Source organism: Bos mutus, chromosome 15 (assembly GCF_027580195.1).
Source record: "Bos mutus isolate GX-2022 chromosome 15, NWIPB_WYAK_1.1, whole genome shotgun sequence".
NCBI lineage: Eukaryota > Metazoa > Chordata > Mammalia > Artiodactyla > Bovidae > Bos > Bos mutus.
The window spans coordinates 35,870,923-35,894,723 of NC_091631.1; the positions used below are offsets into that span (position 1 = coordinate 35,870,923).

The 23,801-nt window shown below is 43.5% G+C and overlaps 2 protein-coding genes across 3 annotated transcripts in view; both read right to left on the reverse strand.

Annotated features, from left to right (window-relative positions):
• STK33 (serine/threonine kinase 33) overlaps positions 1-3,648 on the reverse strand; it is a 202,736-nt gene extending 199,088 nt beyond the window's left edge. Inside the window, exon 1 of one of the 2 annotated variants that reach the window (XM_070383885.1) lies at positions 3,504-3,648. The gene's annotated coding sequence lies outside the window, so the exon portion shown is untranslated. The remainder of the gene's footprint in view (positions 1-3,503) is intronic. The other variant, XM_070383884.1, reaches the window with a different exon arrangement.
• A 14,711-nt stretch (positions 3,649-18,359) lies between these two features.
• Positions 18,360-23,801, reverse strand: part of TRIM66 (tripartite motif containing 66) — a 33,638-nt gene continuing 28,196 nt past the window's right edge. Inside the window, exons 16-19 of the mRNA XM_070383890.1 lie at positions 23,674-23,748; positions 23,160-23,312; positions 22,527-22,745; positions 18,360-21,810 (exon numbers count right to left, since the gene is read on the reverse strand). Of these exons, the coding sequence (XP_070239991.1) occupies positions 21,751-21,810; positions 22,527-22,745; positions 23,160-23,312; positions 23,674-23,748 (507 nt within the window). The 3' untranslated portion in view covers positions 18,360-21,750. The remainder of the gene's footprint in view (positions 21,811-22,526; positions 22,746-23,159; positions 23,313-23,673; positions 23,749-23,801) is intronic.

The window sequence follows — 23,801 nt, forward strand, 5'->3', positions numbered from 1 at the left end:
TGTCTAACAAGGGTCTGGAATGGCCTGCAAGGATTTTCTCTCTGCCTGTCTCCCCCAACCCTGCCTTTATCCAAGCATGAGTGTTGGTGCCACAATGTCCAACAAACGAAGATAAACTGTACCATCTGCTTCACTGAGCTGTAAAGTGTATGAATCTGCCTTTAATCAGCAGCTGTGCAGTCTTACACTCCTCAGCCTTACCAAGAAATAACTTTAAACTGTCCACTTTCTCATGCCTGTGGTGGTGAGAAATAGCAGTTAGAGAATTGACAGGTATGCAGATAACCTCCTCCTCTATCAGTGCATAGTCTCTAGGTCAAATAAGTCCCAAACCTGCTATAAATCAGAGACACCTGGGGAGTTCTATTTGTTTTGATTTGTATTTAAATACATATTCATAGGACATATTTCCAGGAATTCTGATTAAGTAAATCTCATGAAACCATTTTTAAAAGATCTTCCATGTGAGCTTGATGCAAAACTACAAGGCTAGGTTGGGAAACCACTAGGCTATGTTTTATTCTGAATTAAGCCAGACCATCAAAAAAGCTGTTTGTACCGCTTTTTCTTCACCCTTACAAAATAGTCTCTACTAAGTCGTGCTTTACCCTTATGCCATCTGCTTATGTTAACAGATAAGGTTTAAAAAAATATGCATGATACCTCTGAATTTACTGGAAGGATTATATTTTAAGAATGATGTTTATTACACCCCAGTAGCAGAATCCTCGGAGAAGGTAATTGCACCCCACTCCAGTACTCTTGCCTGGAAAATCCCATGGACGGAGGAGCCTGGTAGGCTGCAGTCCATGGGGTCGCTAAGAGTCGGACACGACTGAGCGACTTCACTTTCACTTTTCACTTTCATGCATTGGAGAAGGAAATGGCAACCCACTCCAGTGTTTTTGCCTGGAGAATCCCAGGGACGGGGGAGCCTGGTGGGCTGCCATCTATGGGTCGCACAGAGTCGGACACGACTGAAGCGACGCAGCAGCAGCAGCAGCAGAATCCTGGGCTTTCCAGGTGGCTCAGCTGGTAAAGAATCTGCCTGCAATGCAGGAGACTCCGGTCCAATTCCTGGGTCAGGAAGTTCCCCTGGAGAAGGGATAGGCTACCCACTCGACTATTCTTGGGTTTCCCCCGTTGCTCAGATGGTAAACAATCTGCCTACGCAGGAGACCTGGGTTCGACCCCTGGGTTGGGAAGATCCCCTGGAGGAGGCCATAGCGACGCACTCCAGTATTCTTGCCTGGAGAATCCCCATGGACAGAGGAGCCTGGTGGGCTACAGTCCATTGGGTCCCAAAGAGTTAGACATGACTGAGTGACTAAGCATGGCACAGCAGAATCCTACCATATTGCCCAGCATGGGGTTTTTCTAATTTTTTTGACCATAATCCACCAAAAGAAATATGTTTTACATTATCACCCAGTACACATGTACCTACATATTTAATAACTGAAACAAGTTTTATGAAATGTTACCCATATCACATGCATTTTATTGCTTTTTAATGTTGGTTTCTACCCATTAAACGATTTCTTGACCCCTAGATGAGTTGTAAGTTGCATTTTAAAAACAACAGTATAGCCAGATATCTTTTTCTGGAAGCTAGCCCTGATCCTCAGACAAACTAGGCCACCTGTCCACTGTCCACTGGCAGTACCAGAGGCAACCCAATCATATCCCTCTCCCAGGAATTTAAAATTAGTACTGAGAGATTTTAGTTTTTCTCTAGGTAGTTAACAGAAACATAAAATGCTGTAATATAGAAAGTCAGAAGCTATTTATGGACATGCTTCCCTACTATGTGGCCTGGAGAAATGCAGAAAACCAGGTTGTAGGAAAAATATGAAAAGAACAGGAAGGATGAAAGAGATTCACAAAGAGAAGAGACCAAAAGAATTCTGACAACTCTCCATCCCTGATCATTGTATTTCCTGAAGTGAGCTGCTTTGCTGCCTTTGAATTCCAAGTAACATTCCAAATCTTTATAATAAGGTGCACTCTTTTGCTTAAGCTAGTTCAGGTGGCTGGGTTTCTGTTATTGTAACCAAGGTGAATCTAATTATATTGGTTTTATATGATTTTTGTAACAAATTACCACAAACTTGGTGATTTAAACAACATAAGTGTATTATCTTGCAGTTCCATAAGTCAGAAGTCTGACACTGCACTCAATGGAATGAAATCAGGGTTAGCAGGCATTTGTTCTTTCTGGAGGCTCTAGGGGAGAATCTGTTCCCTTGCCTTTTCCAGTTTCTAGGGGTTACCTCATTCCTTGGTTTCATGGCCATCTTCCTGCATCTTCAAAGGCAGCAATGCTGCATCTTTCTGACCATGCTGCTGAGATCACATCTCCCTCTGACTCTAGCTAGGAGAGGTTCTTAGCTTTTAAGGACCCAAATGATTAGATGGGGTCCACCCAGAAAATCCAGAATAATCTCCCCATTCCGAGGTCCTTAACGTAATCACCTCTGCAAAGTGCTTTGTACACATGAAGTAACATTCACAGCTTCCAGAGATGAGGACATGGCCATCTAAAGGGACAGGAAGGGTGGATCCACACTAACATACAATCACTCTATGCCCCTTATAGGAAACTCAATGTATTTCAACCCTGAGTGCCAGGGGAAAAAATAGTTTTCTCCTTGAAAAACTGATACCTCATTTCCTTATAAAGAAAATTAACCATGAAATTGATCACTTTTCCCTTTTCACCTTAGCTTCCAGGAAGACAAGAACCAAATTTACAACTCAACCTTAATAAATTTTGTCAAGCTCTACAACTTGCATATCAGTGTTACAATTTTCTTCTGTCCTCTCTCTTCTGTTTTCTCTCATTTCTATGAAATGAAATTTCAATGAAACCTTTTTTTCATTGTATTGATGATGTGATTTTAAGCTGCTTCAGATATTTTGACTTGCTATTTCCTCTGCCTTTAAGTCTCTGCCCCCTTACCCCCATAAGGCTGGTTCCTTTTCATCATTTATATCTCAACTCACATGCCATCTCCTCAGAGAAGCCTTCCTTCCCTGATACCCCTGTCTAACACAGTCCCACCCAGTCTATCACATCGCTTTACTTTGTTGTCATAGAGCCCTGAACACCATCTAAGACCATCTAATTTACCTTCTTTCTTTCCTCAGGGGACGTTAAGCTCTAAGACAGGAGGAACCCAGCCTCTGTTTACTGCTTGCTCCCAGTACCTGAGACAATGGCTGGCAATTAGTAGCTCTTTAATAAAAAGCATGGTGTTAGTAAACGAAGGAGTTAGTAAACGAAGGAGTTAGTAAACGAAGGAGTTAGTAAACGAAGGAATAAAGGAAGAAAGAGTAGGAAGAAGTAAGGCAGAGGCTTTGTAGAATATGGTAACATTATAGATGGATAGATAAATAGGTAGATAGACTGACAAATAGACAAATATCAATTTCTTGTGTGCAAATGTCCCTAATAATTATAGGGAAGAATCAGAGAAACCACACAGAGAAGTAACACATACCTTTCTGAAATATATACATAGAGGGACTGGGCTTTCTTGAGGAACCCTTGATGTAAATTCCTTAGACAAAAAAAAGAATTTTTTTTGAGTTTTCAAGTGGCTCAAGGCAGCTACATTAAATATTATGGTTAGTTACCATACGGAAGTCATCAGTTTGTAGTGAGGTAATGGATTGTAACACCATGGCCACTAACATGACAAACTCTTGATACTGCCAAGGGAACTCAGTCTGTGCCAGGGGTCATTACGACACAACAATTTGCTCTCACCCTATTCCTGTAATTATTAATGTCACCACTGGCAACAAGTATTATATACAGTTTACTTAAATACTCTATGGTAACGTCACTGTTACAATGCAATATCAAATTACTTAACATTTAAGGGAGATCAGAATTGAAGTTTGTCAATATAACAAAACATAGAAGCAATTAGTACAGTTTGTTCCAGGGTTTGTTGACCCTGTTAGTAAAAATATCAAAATCTTGGAGGGAAGAGATAGACCAGTTTTCTTAAATCAAGAAGCAGTTGATTTACACACAAATTTCAATTTATCTCTATTATTCAGAAGACTTTAAAAAGACTCTATATCACAAAAAAGATCATCCCATAATTTTTCTATTCTATAATATAAATTAAGAGATGTTTAAATCATTATGTGTTATATTGTGCTCAGTCGTGTCCGACTTTCTGCAGCAACATGAACTGTAGCCCCCCAGGCTCCTCCATCCGTGGAACTATCCAGGCAAGAATACTGGAATGGGTTGCCATTTCCTACTCTATATGTATTATAGTAAGATTGCTTAAATGGGGAACATGCCTTTTAAAAGTGTATAATATAAAAGGTAACTTTATCTTAATGATATCTCTTTGATTATTGGTAGGCTCTACCAATTTACACAAAGTCTTTCCACTTTTCTCCCACCTTGACAAAAGTAAAACTGTACCTTATCCCCACAACTCGAAATAAACATTTAGCAATTAACTCAATTTTTTGATCAACTGTGGATGTCTGACCCAGGCTCCTTGTCAGATAAAACTAATTAGATTTCAGGTTAGTGAACACCAAAACTAAATTAAGAGTTCACAGATTAGAAGATTTGATATTGTTTAGATGGAAATTCTCCCCAAATTGATCTATAAATTCCTTACAATCATTATCTAAATTCCAGCTGCCTTTTTTTGCATAGAAGTTCACCATCTGATCCTAAAATTCATATGCAAATGCAAGAAACTCAGAGGAGGCAAAGCAATCTAAAAAAGAACAAAGTTGGAGGACTTACACTTCCCGATTTCAAAACTTACTATAAAACTTCAGTAATCAAGACTGGCATAAGGATAGACAGATTTAAAAATTCCATGGAATAGAACTGAGGGTCCAGAAATAAATCCATGCATCATTGAACAATTGACAAGGGTACCAAGGCAATCAGTGGGTGAAAGAAAAATCTTCAACAAATGATGCTGGGAAAACTGGATATCCACTTGCAAGAGAGTGAATCTGAACCTATACCTCATACCATATATAAAAGTTAACTCAAAATGAATTAAAGAGCTAAACATAGAAGCTAAAACAATAAAACTCTTTGAAACACATAGTTATAAATCTTCAAGACCTTGGATTAGGCAATGGTTTCTGAGATGTGATATCTAAAACAAAAGAAATCAAAGAGAAAATGGATTAAATTGGATTTCATCGAATTAAAACTTGTGCTTCAAAAGACACTATCAAGAAAAATAAAAGATATTCACAAAATGGGAGAGAAAATATGTGCAAGTCTTATAAGTGATAAAAGTCTAGTATCTAAATATTTTTAAAACTCCTACAACTCAACAGTAAAAAAAAAACCAAATAACTCAATGTAAAATTTGGCAAAGAATTTGAATAGACATTTTTCCACAGAAGATAAACATGTACCAAATATCCACATGAAAAGGTGCTTAATGGAGAAATGTAAATCAAAACAATGAGACACCACTTCATACCCACTGCTGCTGCTGCTGCTAAGTCACTTCAGTCGTGTCCGACTCTGTGCAACCCCAGAGACGGCAGCCCACCAGGCTCCCCCGTCCCTGGGATTCTCCAGGCAAGAACACTGGAGTGGGTTGTCATTTCCTTCTCCAATGCATGAAAGTGAAAAGTGAAAGTGAAGTTGGTCAGTCATGCCCGACTCTCAGTGACCCCATGGACTGGAGCCTGCCAGGCTCCTCCGTCCATGGGATTTTCCAGGCAAGAGTACTGGAGTGGGGTGCCATTGCCTTCTCCGTCATACCCACCAGGATGGCTATAATAAAGACAGACAGACAATAATATATGCTAATGATGTTATGGAAGAATTAGAACCTTAATATATTCCTGGTGGGCATATAAAATGGTATAGCTGCTTTGGAACATAGTCTGGCACTTTATCAAACAATCAGGCATAGAGTTATCATTTGACCCTACTAGATATACACCGAAGAAAACTGAAATTACATGTCCACAGAAAAAACTTATACACAAATGTTCATAGACATATTATTCATAGTAGCCAAAACCAGAAACAATCCAAATGGCTATGAAATGATGAATAGATAAAAGATGGCATATCCATACAATGGAACTCTATTTGTATATAAACAAGAATGAAGTACTGATACATGCTACAACATGGATAAACCTCGAAAACATGCTAAGTGAAAGGAGCCAGATACAAAAAGCAATATCTTGTATGATTCCATTTACATGAAATGTCCCAAATAGGCAAATCTATAGAGAGAAAAATTATATTGGTGGTTACCAGGAACTGGGAAGAGAGAATGGAGAGAGACTGTTAGCAGGCATAAAATTTCTTTTTGGGGTGATAAAAATGTTCTAAAATTAGACAATGGTAATGGCTGAAAGCCTGGTGAATGTACTAAAAACTATTTAATTGTACACTTTAAAAAAGTGAATATTAGGTATATGAATTGTCTCAATTTAAAGAGTAAAGTTAAAACAGGCAAAGTTAAAACAATACTTCACATTTCATGAATTCTAAAACTCACTTTTTTTTCACTTTTTAAACTTCTTTGAAATTGGGTTGCATGTTATAACTGATTACATATTGCTATTGCTCTCAGCCAGATAGCAGTCCTGACATAAGTAGAAGTCTTCCTGAAGGACCAAGAAAGTCCCAGCATCTTTGTGTCTTAGTTTTCATAAAACACAGGTGACACCAATTCACCTAATAGCATCAGCTCTGATCCTGGTACTGTTCCCAATGCTTTCTCTACTTTAACTTAATCCTCACAACAGCTCTGTGAGATAAGTACTGTTATTATCCATGTTTTACAGAAAAAGAAACAGAAGTACAGTGTGCTGGAGTGACTTGCCCAAGATCACACAGCTGGTACATGTGTGTTGATCCAGGATGTTCTGGTCCAGAGTTTGTGCTCCTAACCATTAGGCTTCACTGCTCACTTACCTGTGAGTGCAAGACAGCCACTACCGCCAATGGTCTTCAAGGTTTCCTAACCCAAGTTGGCCAAAAGAGTAATGAAAGCTAATAATGAGTCTTGCAATGGTTTAGTGATTTAAAAAAAACACAATTCATTTGGAAGTTTGACTAGTTCATTCAGATGTTTTTTTGGCCACATCTGAGGGAGCTTAGATTGAAGGCAGAAGGAGAAGAGGGCATCAGAGGATGAGATTGTTGGATGGCATCGCCAATGCAATGGACATGAACTTGAGCAAACTCCGGGAGATGGTAGGAGACAGGGAGGCCTGGCATCCTGCAGTCCATGGGGTCGTGAACAGTTGAACATGACTTGGCGACTGAACATCAAGGGAGCTCATAGTCTAGAACTTTGTTTACCTAGCTCAGATAAGAGGTAGTAATCTCTTCTTGCTTGATTTACAAGGTGAGTAAAGGGAGCTGGCATTTTAGTCTAGACCCTCCTGATTTACCCCAGCTGACTGCAGAGATTGACCTCCTTCTCCTGTCGGTCTGGCTGGGTGAGGGACAGATCAGGTAAGTCCCAGCATGGGGAGAGAGGGTTGAAGTCTCTTTTACTCATACATGAAGGGTATGGAGCCAGAGGAAACCCACCAGAAGCCATCTCAGGAAGAAATGCAGGAGCTAACCTGAGGCAAAATATTCCACCTCCCTATTGCCTGTTATTATCTATTATGATACCTGTTACCTCTACTATCTATATGTTTCCCCATAATAGATGGGGAAACAGTGGAAACAGTGACAAACTTTATTTTGGGAGGCTCCAAAACCACTGCAGATGGTCACTGCAGCCATGAAATTAAAAGACGCTTACTCCTTGGAAGGAAAGTTATGACCAACCTAGACAGCATATTAAAAAGCAGAGACATTACTTTGCCAACAAAGTAATCTAGTCAAAGCTATGGTTTTTCCAGTAGTCATGTATGGATGTGAGAGTTGAACTATAAAGAAAGTAATCTAGTCAAAGTAATCTAGTCAAAACTATGGTTTTTCCAGTAGTCATGTATGGATGTGAGAGTCGGACTATAAAAAAAGCTGAGCGCCAAAGAATTGATGCTTTTGAACTGTGGTGTTGAAGAGGACTCTTGAGAGTCCCTTAGACTGCAAGGAAATCCAACTAGTCCCTCCTAAAGGAAATCAGTCCTGAATATTCATTGGAAAGACTGATGCTGAAGCTGAAACTCAAGTACTTTGGCCACCTGATGCAAAGAACTGACTCATTTGAAAAGACCATGATGCTGGGAAAGATTGAAGGTGGGAGGAGAAGGGGATGACAGAGGATGAGATGGCTGGATGGCATCACCAACTCAATGGACATGAGTTTGAATAAACTCCAGGAGTTGTGATAGACAGGGAAGCCTGGCGTGCTGCAGTCCATGGGGTCGCAAAGAGTCGGAGGACATGACTGAGTGACTGAACTGAACTGAACTCTATTACCTGACATTGAATTGTGCTGATTTAATGCAAAGTAAATCATTGGAAGATTGAAAGGACTCCTGAGGATTCAAGGATTCATGTATAGCATGCCAGGCTCAGGAGAGAAGATGCATTGTACTGCTTCCAAGAAACTGTAGGTAGAAGAAAAGGATAACTAAGCCCTCTCTGTCTCCATTCTGCCAAGGCTGTTGCCACAGCCAGCCTCCCTGAGCCCCCTGGATACCAAATGCTTCTCTAGGGAAGCTTCACCTGAACCAGATTGCTTTCAAAAACCTGACCCCACAGATACCCTCATTCCTGGAGACCAGAGTGAGGGAGGAGACCAGACTCAAAGCCCTCCACTGCCTCTCCACACCCTCTTACAGAGGCTTCAGTAGCATTTTCCGGCCATGAACAATGGTAATTCCACCTCTTCCAGCTTAGGCCTCAGCCTCAGAATCCAGAAGCCAAATACAGTCCTTTCAGAAGAGAAAAAACTGAAGCAACAGTGACAGCAGAAGACACACACACAAAAGGCAAGGCACCAGCTCTGAACTGCTGCACAGTGGGAAGAGGGATGGCTGGGCAGAGGATGTGCCTGGAACCACCATCCTTTCATTCACTTTTTTTCCTTCTTAAATTTCCACTTGGTAATAATCTCAAACTTACAGAAAAGTTGCAAAAATAAAAATAGTAGAAGGAATACCCACCCACACACCCTCTTTACCCAGATTCTCCTATTAACAGTTTACCCCATTTGCTTTATTTGTATCTTGTATATATTTTTTCTAATTTTTCTATTTAAATACTTTTCCGATTAAATATATAAATATATATTGCAATATACAATAAGTATATAGTAATTATATTAAAATATATTTTACATATTTAAATTATAAAAATATCTTTGCACCATTTGAAGGTCAGTCATATACACTATAGCCTTTTAAATACTTCACTGCATATTCCCTAAAAATAAGGATAATTTCTTATATAACCACAGCACAGTTACCAACATTGATATTTAACATTGATATGATACTGTAATCTACTGTCCATATTCCAATTTTATTGATTGACCCAATGATGTCCTTTAAAGTATTTCCCCCTTTTCATTAAAGGAACCAGTCTAGCCCTGGATTTTGTATTTAGTTGCCATGTCACTTTAGCCTTTTTAATATGCAACATTTTCATAGCTTTTCTTTGTCATTAGTGACATGGCCATTTTTAAAAAATCCTGTCCCCTACTCCCTGACTTTAATATAGCGTTTCCCATTTTGGGCTTCTCTGATGCTTCTCCATAATTATATTCTGAGCATACATTCTAGGCTGCAATATTGCATAGGAGATGTGTCCTTCTCAGGATATCACTTCCGGATGCACAACACATCTATCTGTCCCTCATTGGTGATGTTATTTTGATCACACAGTCAAGGAGTTGTCTGATTTCTCCACTGCAGAATTACTGTGTATGTTTTCTCCCTCACAACTAATGAGCGGTCAGTAGACAGACAATTTAAGACTGCAAATATTCCATTCTTCAAAATGTCTCCCTTTCCTGATTTTTCTCCTGAGCTAAAGGAGCGCCGCTGGCGCCACCTATGGGGCTGCTGGCAACACTGCAACAAGGGGAATGCGCTTTGGATCCTCCCTCATTCCTGCCACTTGTCTGGTGCCCAGGAGCTGTTTAAGCCTTCAGTTCAGTTCAATTCAGTCGCTCAGTCGTGTCCCACTCTTTGCGACCCCGTGAATCGCAGCACGCCAGGCCTCCCTGTCCATCACCAACTCCCGGAGTTCACTCAAACTCACGTCCACCGAGTCCGTGATACCATCCAGCCATCTCATCCTCTGTCGTCCCCTTTTCCTCCTGCCCCCAATCCTTCCCAGCATCAGAGTCTTTTCCAATGAGTCAACTCTTCGCATGAGGTGGCCAAAATTTTTAAAAGAAAATACTTTGAGGCTTCAGTGACAAGGCCTGAGTTCTAACTCTGACATTGCCACCAACTGATGAGAAAACTGGGACAAGTTCTTCCCCTTCTCAAGACTTCAGAGTTCCCAGTAAAATGGGAGGTGATTTCATTTATTCATTCAACAAATACTTGTTGAGTAACTACAGGCACTGTTCTAAGGTCTGGCCAAGATTTCTGCTCTCAGGGAGCTTACACCGTATGAGGGGTGACACAGATAATGAACAAGAAGATAAATTAAGGAAAAGGACAAATACAATAGTAGGAAGTGCTAAGGTTGACGATAAAGATTGTGAGAGCAAATGCCTGGGATTCACTTTTGACTGGATAGTTAGAAAAAGCTCTCTGAAGAGGGGTTTTGGCTAAGACATAAAGGATTATATTTGAAATATACTATGATGAAAGTTTAAAAATACATATAAGTATTTGTATAAGTACAAAAGTAGTATAACATTTTAATACCAAAGTTTGTAAAAAAGACAAAAATTATGCATAATGCTACCACCCTAATATAGTCTGGTATAATAACAATTTAATATATTTGTATCTTTTTTCTTTTATTTTACATATAATTGTTTTGCTTTTTTTAATTTAGCATCATCACCTAACCATTTTCCATGCTGCTATTCTAGGTACAAACATTGCCTGCCTCATGTTTCATTTTTTTAAATTATTTGCCCTTTTCCTCTCCCAAGAACAGTACAATAAACTCTCATGTCCCCTTCATCTAGATTTACCAATTGTTAACTTTTTGCCACACTACTGTACTTCTAATAACGTAATACATAGTTTTTTCTGAACCCCTGAGAGTTAGTTACAGACATAATGATCCTTCATCCCTGAACACTTGAGCATGGACCACCTGAAAACAAGGCCTTTTTTCTCTGTAACCACGGTTCAAAGTATCACTCTTGGGAAGCGTAATATTAAGACAAGCTATCAGCTCATATTAAATGTTCCCCACCTGTCTCAGAAATATCTTTTCAACTGGGTTTGTTTGGTTTTTTGATCTAGTATCCAGTCAAGAACCAGATCTTTTATTTAGTTGTTCTTTCCTATATTATACACTTAGAGCTTCGTAAACAGGAAATTTTATCTTAAAGTACACTGATAAGTTCAGTGCTCAGTCTTGAAAATGTAGGCGGTTCTAACTGCTAGTGAATATCAGCCCAGTCTAACTATCACTAAAAATGAGATCACCTCACCCTCCTGTCCAGTGTGGAGACTGCATGAAAATTTACAACAGAAAACAAAACAAGATTTTTCAATGGGCCTTGACAATGTTATTCACCCAAAAGCATTTTTTAAGAGGACGGAGCTTCTGAGGGGTTGTTATGTTCTATAAAATGTAATCTAATCTGCAAATTTGTTATCTTAAAACCTGATTCTTCTTTTGATCATTATTTTAACTGATACCTCTGATTTCTGAAATACTTGAGAGGTTTCCCAAGCCAGAAGTTTGGAATTTCCTTCTTCCTTTATGCAACTTATGACTTGGCTGGATTCCTAATTCAAAGACTTTGAGAATCTTTGTCTCAGTTAAAGTATGCTGTATAGATTCTTGAAATATCATTTTAAAGTATATCATAAAATTATTCAACCATCTCCTATAGTTTTGTTTCCAATATTCTATTATAAATATTCCAATATTCTGCGTTTCTACTATCCTGATCACACCTAAAAAATAACGTAAGAATTAAAGTAAAAGTAACATTAAAAATAATAAATCCTTAAATATTATCAAATATCCTGTCTTTATCTTTTCTCAATTGCTTCATAATATTTTTAGTTTCTTTAAACCAGGATGGAAATAAGTTCCATATTTTGCAATTGGTTTATACTCTTTTTTAAGTCTCTTTCATCTCTAGGTTCCCCCTCCATTTTTTTTTTTTTCCTTGCAATATACTTGTTGAAGAAACCAGGTTCTATGTTCTATTGCTGCCCCAGACCAGATCTGACTGATTGTGTCCTTGTGATGTCATTTTAGATGTTCCTCTGTTCTGTTGTATTTCCTCTCAATTGGGAGATACATATGTAAGTTTGCAGTTAAATCTAGAGACTTGATTAGATTCGGAGACTGTTGGTTTGGAAACACTTCGTAGATGATGTTGTGTATCAGGAGACATGTAATGTCTGGATGTCTCTCTGCGTGATATGGGTAACCATGGATGGTCACTGCCTAGATCCACTAATTCACTGAAGGTTGAAAAAGTGGTGATATTCCAATTTATCAGCTCTTCCATTATTAGCCAGGAAACTTCTGAAAGAGACACTTCCCCTTGCAAACAAAGAACAAGGAGCACTGCTCACCACCCAGCGGACAAGGATTGTCCGCCACAGCAGGCGCTGACCGACACGCACCTGAGAGGAGTGTCGTATGAAAACCAGGACGAGGCGCTCTGTGTTTGGGAAAACAGGGCCTAGAGAGTTAGATGTTTATCTCAAGAAGAATTTTAACCCAGATTTTTGACTCTCCCCACACACAGAAAAGCACTAAAATCATTGAGATATCTGTTCTCTGTGACTAGCACTAACTAACCTTTCACCAAGATGTGTATTTGACTGTGCATATTCTCTAGCCAAAATCATATATAAGCTGATTTCTCCTCTGCCCCTTTGGCGCAGAGGCTGTCCCCTGAGCTGCAGTCCTCAGTGAAGTCCCTGAAAAAATTACTCAAATGCGCAACTCTTATGCTGTGCATTTTTCCTTAAGTTGACACTCCCATCAACTATTTGGTTGCCCACAGAAGCACTTCATATAGGAAAGAGAAGAATTCTTCATTACACTTATTAAAAAGTCACAGAGGCACTGCCTGGCACAGGCTTTGCCATAAAGTGACATTGGCAGTGGGCCCCATCATACCTGGGACTCACCAGAACAAGTGGGGAGCAGAGTCCTAGATAACACAGCTGCTTTCAGCAGTACCAGGCCTTCGTCCTTAGGCTGGGGCAGGGTTGAGGCTGTGGTGGTTGTTTCCAAGCACGGAGAGATCCTTGTTTTCTCCATGAAATGCTGAGCTTGGCCTCAATAGGTTTTATACCTCTGGAGGCCAGGGTTACAGCAGCTTCCAGGAAGTTGAGGGATATCCTCTCAGCCCAAGGAGCAAAGAAAGCTCTGGTTTTGGCATGTTAGAGTATAGGCTCAGCTGCTATAACAAAAAAATAATAAAGGGGCTTAAAAAGTGAAATGTATTTCTTCCTCAAAGAAAGCAACAGTCCAATGAGGTAAGCAGGTAGATCAAGGTAGGTGGAGACTGTGCTCCATGAGCTTGTCAAATCACCCAGGTTCTTTGTACTTCCTGTTTCACCATTCTCTAGGATGTCATATCCATCAGCAAGATTAAAGTGGATAACCAGTAGGCTTACCTGTGTTCCTGTGTGGAGGAAGGGTAAAGACAGAGGAAGTGGAGGCCAAGCAATTTCATTTAAAACCTGTCTTGGAAGTTTTATACATTATTGCCTTTCATAATTGATTGTCAAGAACTTATTCATAAGACAGCATCCAGCTGCAGAGGAAGCCAGGGAAGGTGGGGAAGTGGATTATTACTAAAATTAAGGAGAATATGGACACTGGCAACAATTAGCAGTCTCTGCCACAGTTCAATAGTAGCCTCTAGGGATTGATGACAGCCTCTCAGTCCTCAAACCATATTGTGGGCAAAGCCTCCAGGAGCTGATATCTGAGAGCCCTTCCCAGAGCCCAGGCATTCTTATTCTAGGAGGCCCTACATCAACTGTTAAAATGCATTCACAGCCTACAGTAAAGAGAGTTTTTACTGCAAAATCTTGAAATTGTTTTCACAGTTTTTCTTTTTGAATTATTTGGCTAAGAGTAATTCATTTAATTTACAATTGGCTTGGCTTTCTTAGCAATCATCTTGCTAACGAAGATAACACACATGATTGTTAAGAACACAGCAATCATTCAGTAAATAGAATTTCTTGTGAAGTGAAGAACTCTAACCAGCAAATTGTTTTTAAGTGTAATAAAATTTTAATGAAATTGTTATAAAATTAACAATTAAGGAGTTTAACATAATGGTATAATTTATAGACATTTAACTAGATATTTATTTATTTAGGTTTTGCCATTTTTAATTCTAATGTGTTTCTGTCATATTTTTGTAGATCCCTGAAAAGCTCTCAGGACCTGGATACTCTGGCTCTACTTTCTAGTGGATAAAGCCGTCCACAGGCCACCTGTGCAGAAAATGTGCCACAGAACCTGAAGAATGGGAAGCAGAGAGGCCCCCCTGGGACCTAGAGAAGGCTGGTACTAATAAAATTAGGAAGGAAAAAGCACAGCAGAAAGCTCAGAGCAGGTGTGGGGAAAGCTTTCAGGTACTTGGGCCAGTCTGAGGAGGGGTGGGGGAAGGTGGGTTAGACAAAATTTCCAGGTCTCATTGTAAGCATTAAAAGTGATGGTCAGCCTTTCTTGAAACACAAACTTCCTTAGCTCCCCTGACACCACATTACCCAGTTTTCTTTCCATGTCCCTGGCTGCTTCGAGGAAGAATGTTAAGGGCACCGAGGGATGGATGGCCTATGTGTCAGGTGATGCTGAGACACCCAAGTGAAAGTGTCCACAGACACCCAAGGTTTGTGGGTCTGGAGCTCTAAGAGTGGGCCCATAACTTTATCAGATTCCTCAAGATTTCTGCATCTGTTAGGATGCTTAGTTGCAGGTAAAAGGATCGATTTTGGCTAATTTAAGCAGAAAATGAGTTTATTAAAAGATTTTTAAAGCATTTCAGAGAATTATTGGGAAGGCCAGGGAACTGAGCTAAGGGCTAATTGGAGTGCTGGAGAAACTAGCGCTGCCATCAAACACCAGGTCCTTCAGCCTGTGCTGCTGCTACCACCTCGCTGCAGCCAGTGCTGTCACCAGAGGGGTCTCTGTAGTCCCTGCTTTGCTCTGCCTTTCTTTTCTTTCTCTCTCTTTTTAAAAAGTAACTACCACTGGGCCAGTACCCAGGCTGCAAGGGATGCTGGGAAATCAAGTTTTAATGTATTCAGACTCAACAGTGAGAAGTGAGCTCTGCCTCCCAAGACTCCTGGGGTGGGGAATTCCCCAAAAATAGGAAAGAGGTTCAGGTTCCATTCAGTCAGAACGAATGACAAATATTCACTACAGTGTCCTTGCCCCGCACGATGACTGGAAGCCACTGGGCAGAGAGGAACGCTCAGGTTAAGTGACTGGGGAATGTTGCTATATAAAGGATATTCCTGAAGTGGCCAGGGTCTAGAAGTGGTGGGCACTTTTCCCCCAGATCTCGCCTCAGACTTGCTGCCTCTATTTCAAAGAATAGGCTGTGTTCACACAGCAAGAAGCAGAGAGTGGAGTTCTTTCCTAGTGAGGAAGCTCCCCAGTCTGCTCTTCCCCACCTTGTGTCTTAAGGATGGTGGAGTCTGGGGGTGAGAAGACCATGAAGTCGGTTCAACCATCTCCACTGAAAAAACACTCCAGGACACAATTACTGGTAAAGAAAAGTGCTCTTTTTTTAATTTGTTCTTGAATGTGTAGGTTCTATTAAGATCAGTGACACTTCCCCTTATAATGGTCCTCCCTCATGCCCCCAACCACCTTGGATCCGATGGCCACTTCTAGAAGAGGCCTAGCAGGAACTTACCCTACACAGCCAACAGAGGGGTGCAGCTTGAGGAATAAGCACATGGCTCCAGAAGCAGCACCAGCTACTGAAGACTTTCCTCAAGGCAGCTCAGTCTGGCCTGTGAGGCCCTTTGCCCTGGCTTGGTCAAGACTCCCTAGCCATGTCCCACTGCAGTGTTCCCTTGTTCCCTGTGTGGCCTGAGCATTAGAATTAGAATCACCATTAGAATTAGAATCACCATTACCATCTTTAGAGCTGGAGAGCCTCTGAGAGATCACTGTTTTCACATCTCCCTCCCCACTTCCTCCCCAGGACTCTATAGATGGGGAAACTGTACCCCAGGTCACACAGTTCATAACTGGCAGAGTCAAAACTTAGGTATCTAGCATCTCAAATAATACATCTTTCTGTCATACCTTCTTGCCTCCAAGAAAACAATCAGCATCTGCCTCCAGCTCAAGGAACAACTGGAGCAAGCAGGTGGTGGTGGGTACAGAAGGGGACGACCTGGCTCAAGGGGCCAGGCTGACCCTAGTTGAACCCCAAGCAAGTGATGAATCACAGAACTTCCTGATTTCCCTCCAACAGAATGTTATCAGTGGCAGATACCCACCCCAGATGGGATCTTCCTCCTGGCTAGCGCACTGATCCATGCATGGAAGCATGCTTACCATGATCCCATGCTTCTTCCTGGCTAAGGCAGGCTCTAATTGGTGTGAGGATCCTGGTGATGAGCTGCCCACCAGCTGAGGAATCCAGTTTATCAAATTTCTTCTTGGTAAGACCTAATCCACATTCCTGGGCTGATTTATACAGGGCCTCTTAGCACACTAAAATCTGGCTAAAATCTATCTGTGTCTGTGCTGGGAGAGACAGAAAGAATCACAGGTACTGTCCTCCCAGCAGAGCTCATACACATGCTTGGCATGAGGAGATCTGAGTCCAGGAGAAGAAATGAAGTCAAAGGAAACAGGCAGACACGAAGGGTAGGGGAAGGAGCAGCCATGCTTCCTCCTGCCCATGGGCTCCTGAAGAGGGGAGACCACAGGATGCTACCGATGGCGCTCCCTGTCTGTATGTCCAGGAAGGCTCAGCCTGTGTGGCTGAGAGGGAAAGAGGATAATCCAGACAGCTGCGGTGTCACCAAAGCCAAGTAAAGAGGGTTTTTCAAAGAGGAAGTGGTAGATGATGTGAAATGCTGTAGGGAGTTCACAACTGTTGAGGACTGAAAGGTATTCGCTTGATTTGGCAACCGGGCAGTCACTGGTGACATTTATGAAAAACTATATAGAGGATGAAAGAGTGACTAGGAAGAATCAATAAAAAATATTTTGTTGAGAGAAATTTGGCTGACAAGGGGAAAATGTAAGTGTAACAGACTCTAAGAAATTTTATTTTAATCTTGGGGAGACCTTTGTTTGTTATCTATGTGGAGGTAACCAGTGGAGAGTGTGGCTGAAGACCCTGGAAAATGGAAGCAGTGAGATAAGCGGCGGAGCACAGTCTTGGAAGATGCAGAGCAGGATTAGAAAAGTAGAGCACCAAGCAGGAATAACTGGCAGGGAGCTAAGGATGGCCACACAGAGGCATGGGAGGCAAGAGGAGCACGTGAACAGCAAAAGTCTTGTTTTAGGGTCTCTCTTCTGTGAAGCAGGCAATGAGGCCAGTCATTTGCTGAGAGAAAAGATAAAGGGCACGCATGGAAAGCAGAGTAATAACAAGTCAAAGAACACCAATCAATACTGAGAGCCCAGCTGAGGCTCTCAACTCTGAATCTGTCATGCTTAGGAGCCCAGAAAGAGGGAGCTAAACACAGGTTGATGCAGAAAGTGGAGGAGGGTTGATAGTTCCAGCAAAAGTTGGAAAGGTGAGGAAGTTCAGGACGCTGAAAAAAGCATCAGTGTGTCATGGGACATGGGTTTAGGCTCAGGAGAGGAGGAAGTCCAGGAGAAGACTGAAAGGTTGGGAGAGCAGAGAGCTAAGGTCTTGGAAACGGGTTGAAGGAGCAGGCAGTTTAATTAATAGCAGTGGACGAGTGGGAGAGGAGGAGGCACAGGGGATGTTAATCCAGAAAGGGCAGAGCCTCAGTTAAGGAGTTCACAGGGGATGTTAATCCAGAAAGGGCAGAGCCTCAGTTAAGGAGTTCACAGGGGATGTTAATCCAGAAAGGGCAGAGCCTCAGTTAAGGAGTTCACAGGGGATGTTAATCCAGAAAGGGCAGAGCCTCAGTTAAGGAGTTCACAGGGGATGTTAATCCAGAAAGGGCAGAGCCTCAGTTAAGGAGTTCACAGGGGATGTTAATCCAGAAAGGGCAGAGCCTCAGTTAAGGAGTTCACAGGGATGTTAATCCAGAAAGGGCAGAGCCTCAGTTAAGGAGTTCACAGGGGATGTTAATCCAGAAAGGGCAGAGCCTCAGTTAAGGAGTTCACAGGGGATGTTAATCCAGAAAGGGCAGAGCCTCAGTTAAGGAGTTCACAGGGGATGTTAATCCAGAAAGGGCAGAGCCTCAGTTAAGGAGTTCACAGGGGATGTTAATCCAGAAAGGGCAGAGCCTCAGTTAAGGAGTTCACAGGGGATGTTAATCCAGAAAGGGCAGAGCCTCAGTTAAGGAGTTCACAGGGGATGTTAATCCAGAAAGGGCAGAGCCTCAGTTAAGGAGTTCACAGGGGATGTTAATCCAGAAAGGGCAGAGCCTCAGTTAAGGAGTTCACAGGGGATGTTAATCCAGAAAGGGCAGAGCCTCAGTTAAGGAGTTCACAGGGGATGTTAATCCAGAAAGGGCAGAGCCTCAGTTAAGGAGTTCAGAAGAGAAGACTGTAGGTGACTCCATGGAGTGAAGGAGAAAGCAGAGAAGAGCCCAGGAACATGTAGGGAGGGGTCTAGGTCTTAGGAGCAAGGCAAAGACCTGTTGCCAGAATTGGGCACAGAGGGCCAGAGTGCACCAGGGTTGATGGCAGGGTTCTCTGTGAAGACCTACAGAGCCTACAGAGGGTGTGGTGGCTGCCACTTGCACAGACAGGCAAGATGTATAGTTGGCAACTGCTGGAAGTTAGGCAGAGTCAACCTACCTAGGTTCTAGAAGAGTGCACTACAGTCTCCTTTGCATCAGCTGAAGCTAGCCCATTCTTCTGTTTCTCAGCATATCCAAGAAAGCCAATTTCTCTTCTAGGACTGCGTTCTGTACCTTACCAGAACTCATTGCATTCTCACTTCATGACTTTGTCAATGACCAAAGGACTTAACTGATTCCAAAATGGGACCATTATAGGAATAAGTAAAAATGGGATTAGCTCAAACGTTAACAAAGAGCCATTAAAGTCAGTCACGCAACCAGTGTTTAATTTCTAAAACACCATGTTGTTTTCTGCATGCAAAAACAAAACAAAACTATGACTTAAAACACTGGTGTTAAGTACACAGGAAAAGCCAGGAGAGGGCAGTGCTGTGAGATAACCAGTGGAGGAATGAGGGGGCCACACACTCTTGGAGGAAAGGATACCCTCCCTCCCACCCTCCCTGCTCAGGTGCCTAAAGGCATGCAGGGTTCTCAGCAGTGGGAAGTGAGCATGTGACTCTCTACCACATCACTAAGATCCCCTGGCCCAGCAGGCTACAAGTGGGAACAACACTGATACAAGGGAAGCCAAGCACTAAACTATATTTCTGCTTTGTATTTGTGGTTTCCCACTGGTCTTGGGGAAAGATGTCAATCAGGTTTGAGACTGTCACAGCCCTCACTCAGCTGCCCAACACAAAGCACCGTGAAGGTGATCCAGAGAAGGTGGGAAGGTGACCCACACAAAGGAAAAATGACCGAGAGGAGGAATTAATGAGGTAATTACAAAGAGAACCTTGCCAAGCCAACTAAATAGAGAAAAAGATTCAAAAATTGAAAGGGAAATGGCCAGAGCCCAAACCATAAAGTCATATGAGCTCCAAAGAGCAGAGGGTTACACCCAAAGATTGCCTGGCTACTGGAGTATTCAAGACTTAGTTACCCCAAACTAGAAAACATGATTATGGAAGCCCATCTGCTTAGGAGAGCTTGGCATGTGCTGGTGAGAGAATGGTAAGTCAGTGGGCATAGTCTGCTTTGAAGTGAAGATGCTCTTTCAGCCTGGGTGGAAAGGAAATGAGCAGTTCCATCCACTCACAAGGAGAGAAGAAATGTTTCTCTGATCAAAATGTCCCCATTAACAAGGGCCCCACAGACAAGAATTTCCTTAAACTTCACCTCTTGGCAAAAATAAAGCCATGACCTGCAGCTCCCTTGAAATTAGCTAAGCCAGGACAGGACCAGGGAGAGCTGCCTCCAGGCCAAGCCAACATCAGCCACAGGTTCCTTCTCAACCAAGCCCTTGCCAATGAGGTGGCCTGACCCCCAGCATCTGTGCATGCCTTTTCCTCCCAAACTCCTTGCATGGACCATGACCATCTATCTGAGATGTAGCCTGGAGCTCTGCTCCTGTGCCCATGACCCCCAGAACACTTCTCTCTGAATTCCTGGAGAAATAACGTTCTGAAGTTGCTTCAGGGTCACCAAAGGACACTGAAGAGACTTCTATAAGTTTTACATCCCTGACAGAACTTCCATGAATGCTGAGGCCTGGCTTCTGCCAGTCCCTTTGACCTTCTCCAACCTCCAACAAACACAAGGGAGTGGGGGGCTGTCAGCAGAGTCTTGACTTTTTCTTGGCTATGGACAGCCTGAGGGCAGGCGAGTCAGAGGACTCACTCCGATCTTTGGCTCTATGAAGTGGAGGAGTTGAGAGCTAGGATCTCTAAGCTGGAGGAGAGACCCAGCAGAGAGAGCTGGTTGTGGGTCATTCTCCTTGGCCCAGAACCTCTGTATGTGAAGCAGACAGCAGCTTCCTCACGGTTCTCCCAAGCAGAATTCAGGGTCTGGACCTCTGAATGGGCATAATGAAGGGGTGGCCACCAATAATCACTTCTAAGAAGCCAGTTCTGACACCAAAGAAGAGCTCACAATCCAAGGAAGTGGCACAGAGGGCACACTCTGAAGTTAAAATCTTCTTAAGCCTGTAAGTAAGATCTGAGCCTGAAGACCTAAGTGGTCTCTGCACAGCTCCCCAGCCCCATCAAGAATGCTACACTATCCAGAGCTCCACAGTGGCCACCTGCATCAGCACCAGGAGAGGGGACGTGAAGAACAAATACCCTGAAAACCGTGAGAACCTGAATAGGCACCAGTTGAGACCTGTGGCCTCTAGAAGCCTCATTACCACACCCAGCGCAGGTGCCTCTGTCCGAGCAGGCCAAACAAAGGCAAACAGTGACAGTCTTTGGCTGTGCTAGGCCAAGGATCACAGGCCTGCGGTAGACACATCAGAACCCCTCTCCCTTCTTTTACCCTCTTCTGGGCCCAAGAGGAATTCAGATACATACGCTGCTCCTGAGCCCTGCACACTGAAAGGTGAGAAATGTCTGCCTTCGTCAGCAGGAAGAATTCACCAAGGAAGGATGGTCCTCCTGAGCCCGACCAGGCTTGGTCTTGTCAAGTGGACCCTACACATCTGACCGTTCTGCTCACAGGGAACACCCCCTCTTTGCTGTTTATTACTGAAATCTTCTCTGTAGTGGATGCACTATGGCTCCCAAATAAATGCTGTAAGATGCAAACGGCAAAGAAGGGCAGTACAGGCTCGACAAGAAGCGTCTCACGTCCACGATCCAAGGAGAATGAGCTGAAAAGTGGGGAGGAGGGGTCAACGGGAGGAGGCACCAGCTGCCGGAGTGCTCGGTCTCCTTCCAGCCCTCACACCTGGGAGATGCTGTTGGCCAGGCGGAACGACACTCGTTTCGCTCTTTCATTCTCCTGAAAGAAAAAAAAAAAAAAATTAGAATCAGAATGCCCAAATGTAGGGTTCATTAGTGTGAAAAGTCCAGAATGGGATTCCCCAGGGCCAAAGTGTTTTATTCCACCCCAGGGATGCAACTTCAAAACTCAGTGAAGCCACCAAGCACTGTGTGCCAAGTGTCACAGGTGATGGGGGTGGCTAGTGGGACCCTGGCACACAGAGGGCAGGCAGTACATGTCAGTGGGATGAAACAGCATGGAGCTGATGTTTCAGGTCAGGTCTGCACGAGTGAGACCAGACAGAAGGTCAGAGGAGATCTCTTTCCCGCAAGCAACACCTCTCCTTCCTTCTCTACATCAAGGGGCTAAGAAGACTCTCCCTTTCTCCCAACCCAAGTGGAGATCAGGATTGAGATCAGGGCATCACAGTGTGGAATCACCAGCAGGAGTCAGGAGACCTGGTCCTGTTGCAAATTTTCAGGGTGACCCAGGCAGATACATCCACCTCTCTGAGTTCCGAGCCTCAGGGGTCGCTGGAGTTGAAGAGCCCCACACTGCCTTGCCTTCCACTTAGGCTGAGGGGTGGGAAGTGAGGGCTCCTTGTCCCTACTCTCTTGTGCCACCTGAGCTGAAAAGCCTCACTTCAGGTTACCCTGTACCTGGTGCATGGGTGCCCTCCACCTGCCTAATCACCCACTCACCCACCCGCCTGCCAGCTGGCAGCAGCTTCTTACCATATGTCGCCGCCGCCTCTTGGGTTGGATGCCCTCCTGCATGTAGTGGGGCCACGGAAAGCCCTGGGGAGTGGAATACCCACTCTCATTAGACACCTCCTCAGAGTCTGAGTCCTCCTGCTGTGGCTGAGCGAACCGTTTCTCAGGGTAGATCTCCTTCAACCAGCCCTCAAAGAACACTTCCAGGCAGCGGCCTGCCTCTGCAACTTCAGAGTCGGGCTGAAGGGGGAGGAGAGCAGTGATTATCTGGCCCTGATCCACCAGCCCATCCCTTCCAGGCCGCTCAAGAGCTGTACAAAGAGCACAAAGCCTGGCTGGGTCTCCTGGATGGCTCAAACTCTACATTTTCTCAGGACCCAGGATAATCCGTTTAGCATCATCAGCTCTCCAAGTAGAAGTGACCCTGACAGTTACCCACAGATAGCGAGTCACTAACAACCCCCATCTTCCTCCTGAGTTCATGCTGAGGCCCAAATGTGGGAGAGAGTTTATACACAATCTCTACAGTAGGCCCCTGAAGGTCTGCTCCCAGGACCTCATGGCAGCCCAGGCCCAAACCAGACACCCCTATCCAGCCATGATAGTCCTGGGGGTCACTGGAAATAGAGGAGAGGGAAAACAGGGAAGACGTACGTAATTGAACTTAGCACAGTTCCAGAACATGAGGCGGACATCTGATACCACCTCCTCCGGGGTGGTGTAGTGAGCTGGGTCCTTCTTTTGCAGCTTCCTCCGGATGATCGACAGGTCCATGGGCCTCTTAATAATCTGGTAGTAATGTCGGGCCTTGGGGGAGGAGAGGAGGGGAAGCAAATAGGAAGAGAGAAGTGGAGGAGAAAAGTGAAGGATAAGAAGGAAGAAGAGATAGAGAATGAGTTGGAGTAGAAGTAAAAGAACACAAGGAAGAGAAAGGCAGCAGGAAGCAACAGGTGGAGGGAAGAGAGAAAGGGAAATGAGGAGTGGTTTCCATGTCATGAAGGTCTGACGCAACAGCAGCTGTGGAGCGCTGTGGTGGCCAGGCCCCCAGGTCCCAAGATCATGCACAATTACCCCTACTTCCAGCAGCCACGCTCCGAGCCCACCCCGGGCCCCACCACAATCCGCTCGAGGCCCAGGCCTTCTGCAGAACCAGCGAGGGCTTCCTTACCAGCGGGCTGACAGGTTCATGGAAGGGCAGGCTGAGGCTGTTGCAGCACAAGGACAGCACCAGCTTCTCACACTTCTGCAGAAACCAAAATGGGCAGCTGTGTCAGTCTGCTCTGGCCCCACCTCAGT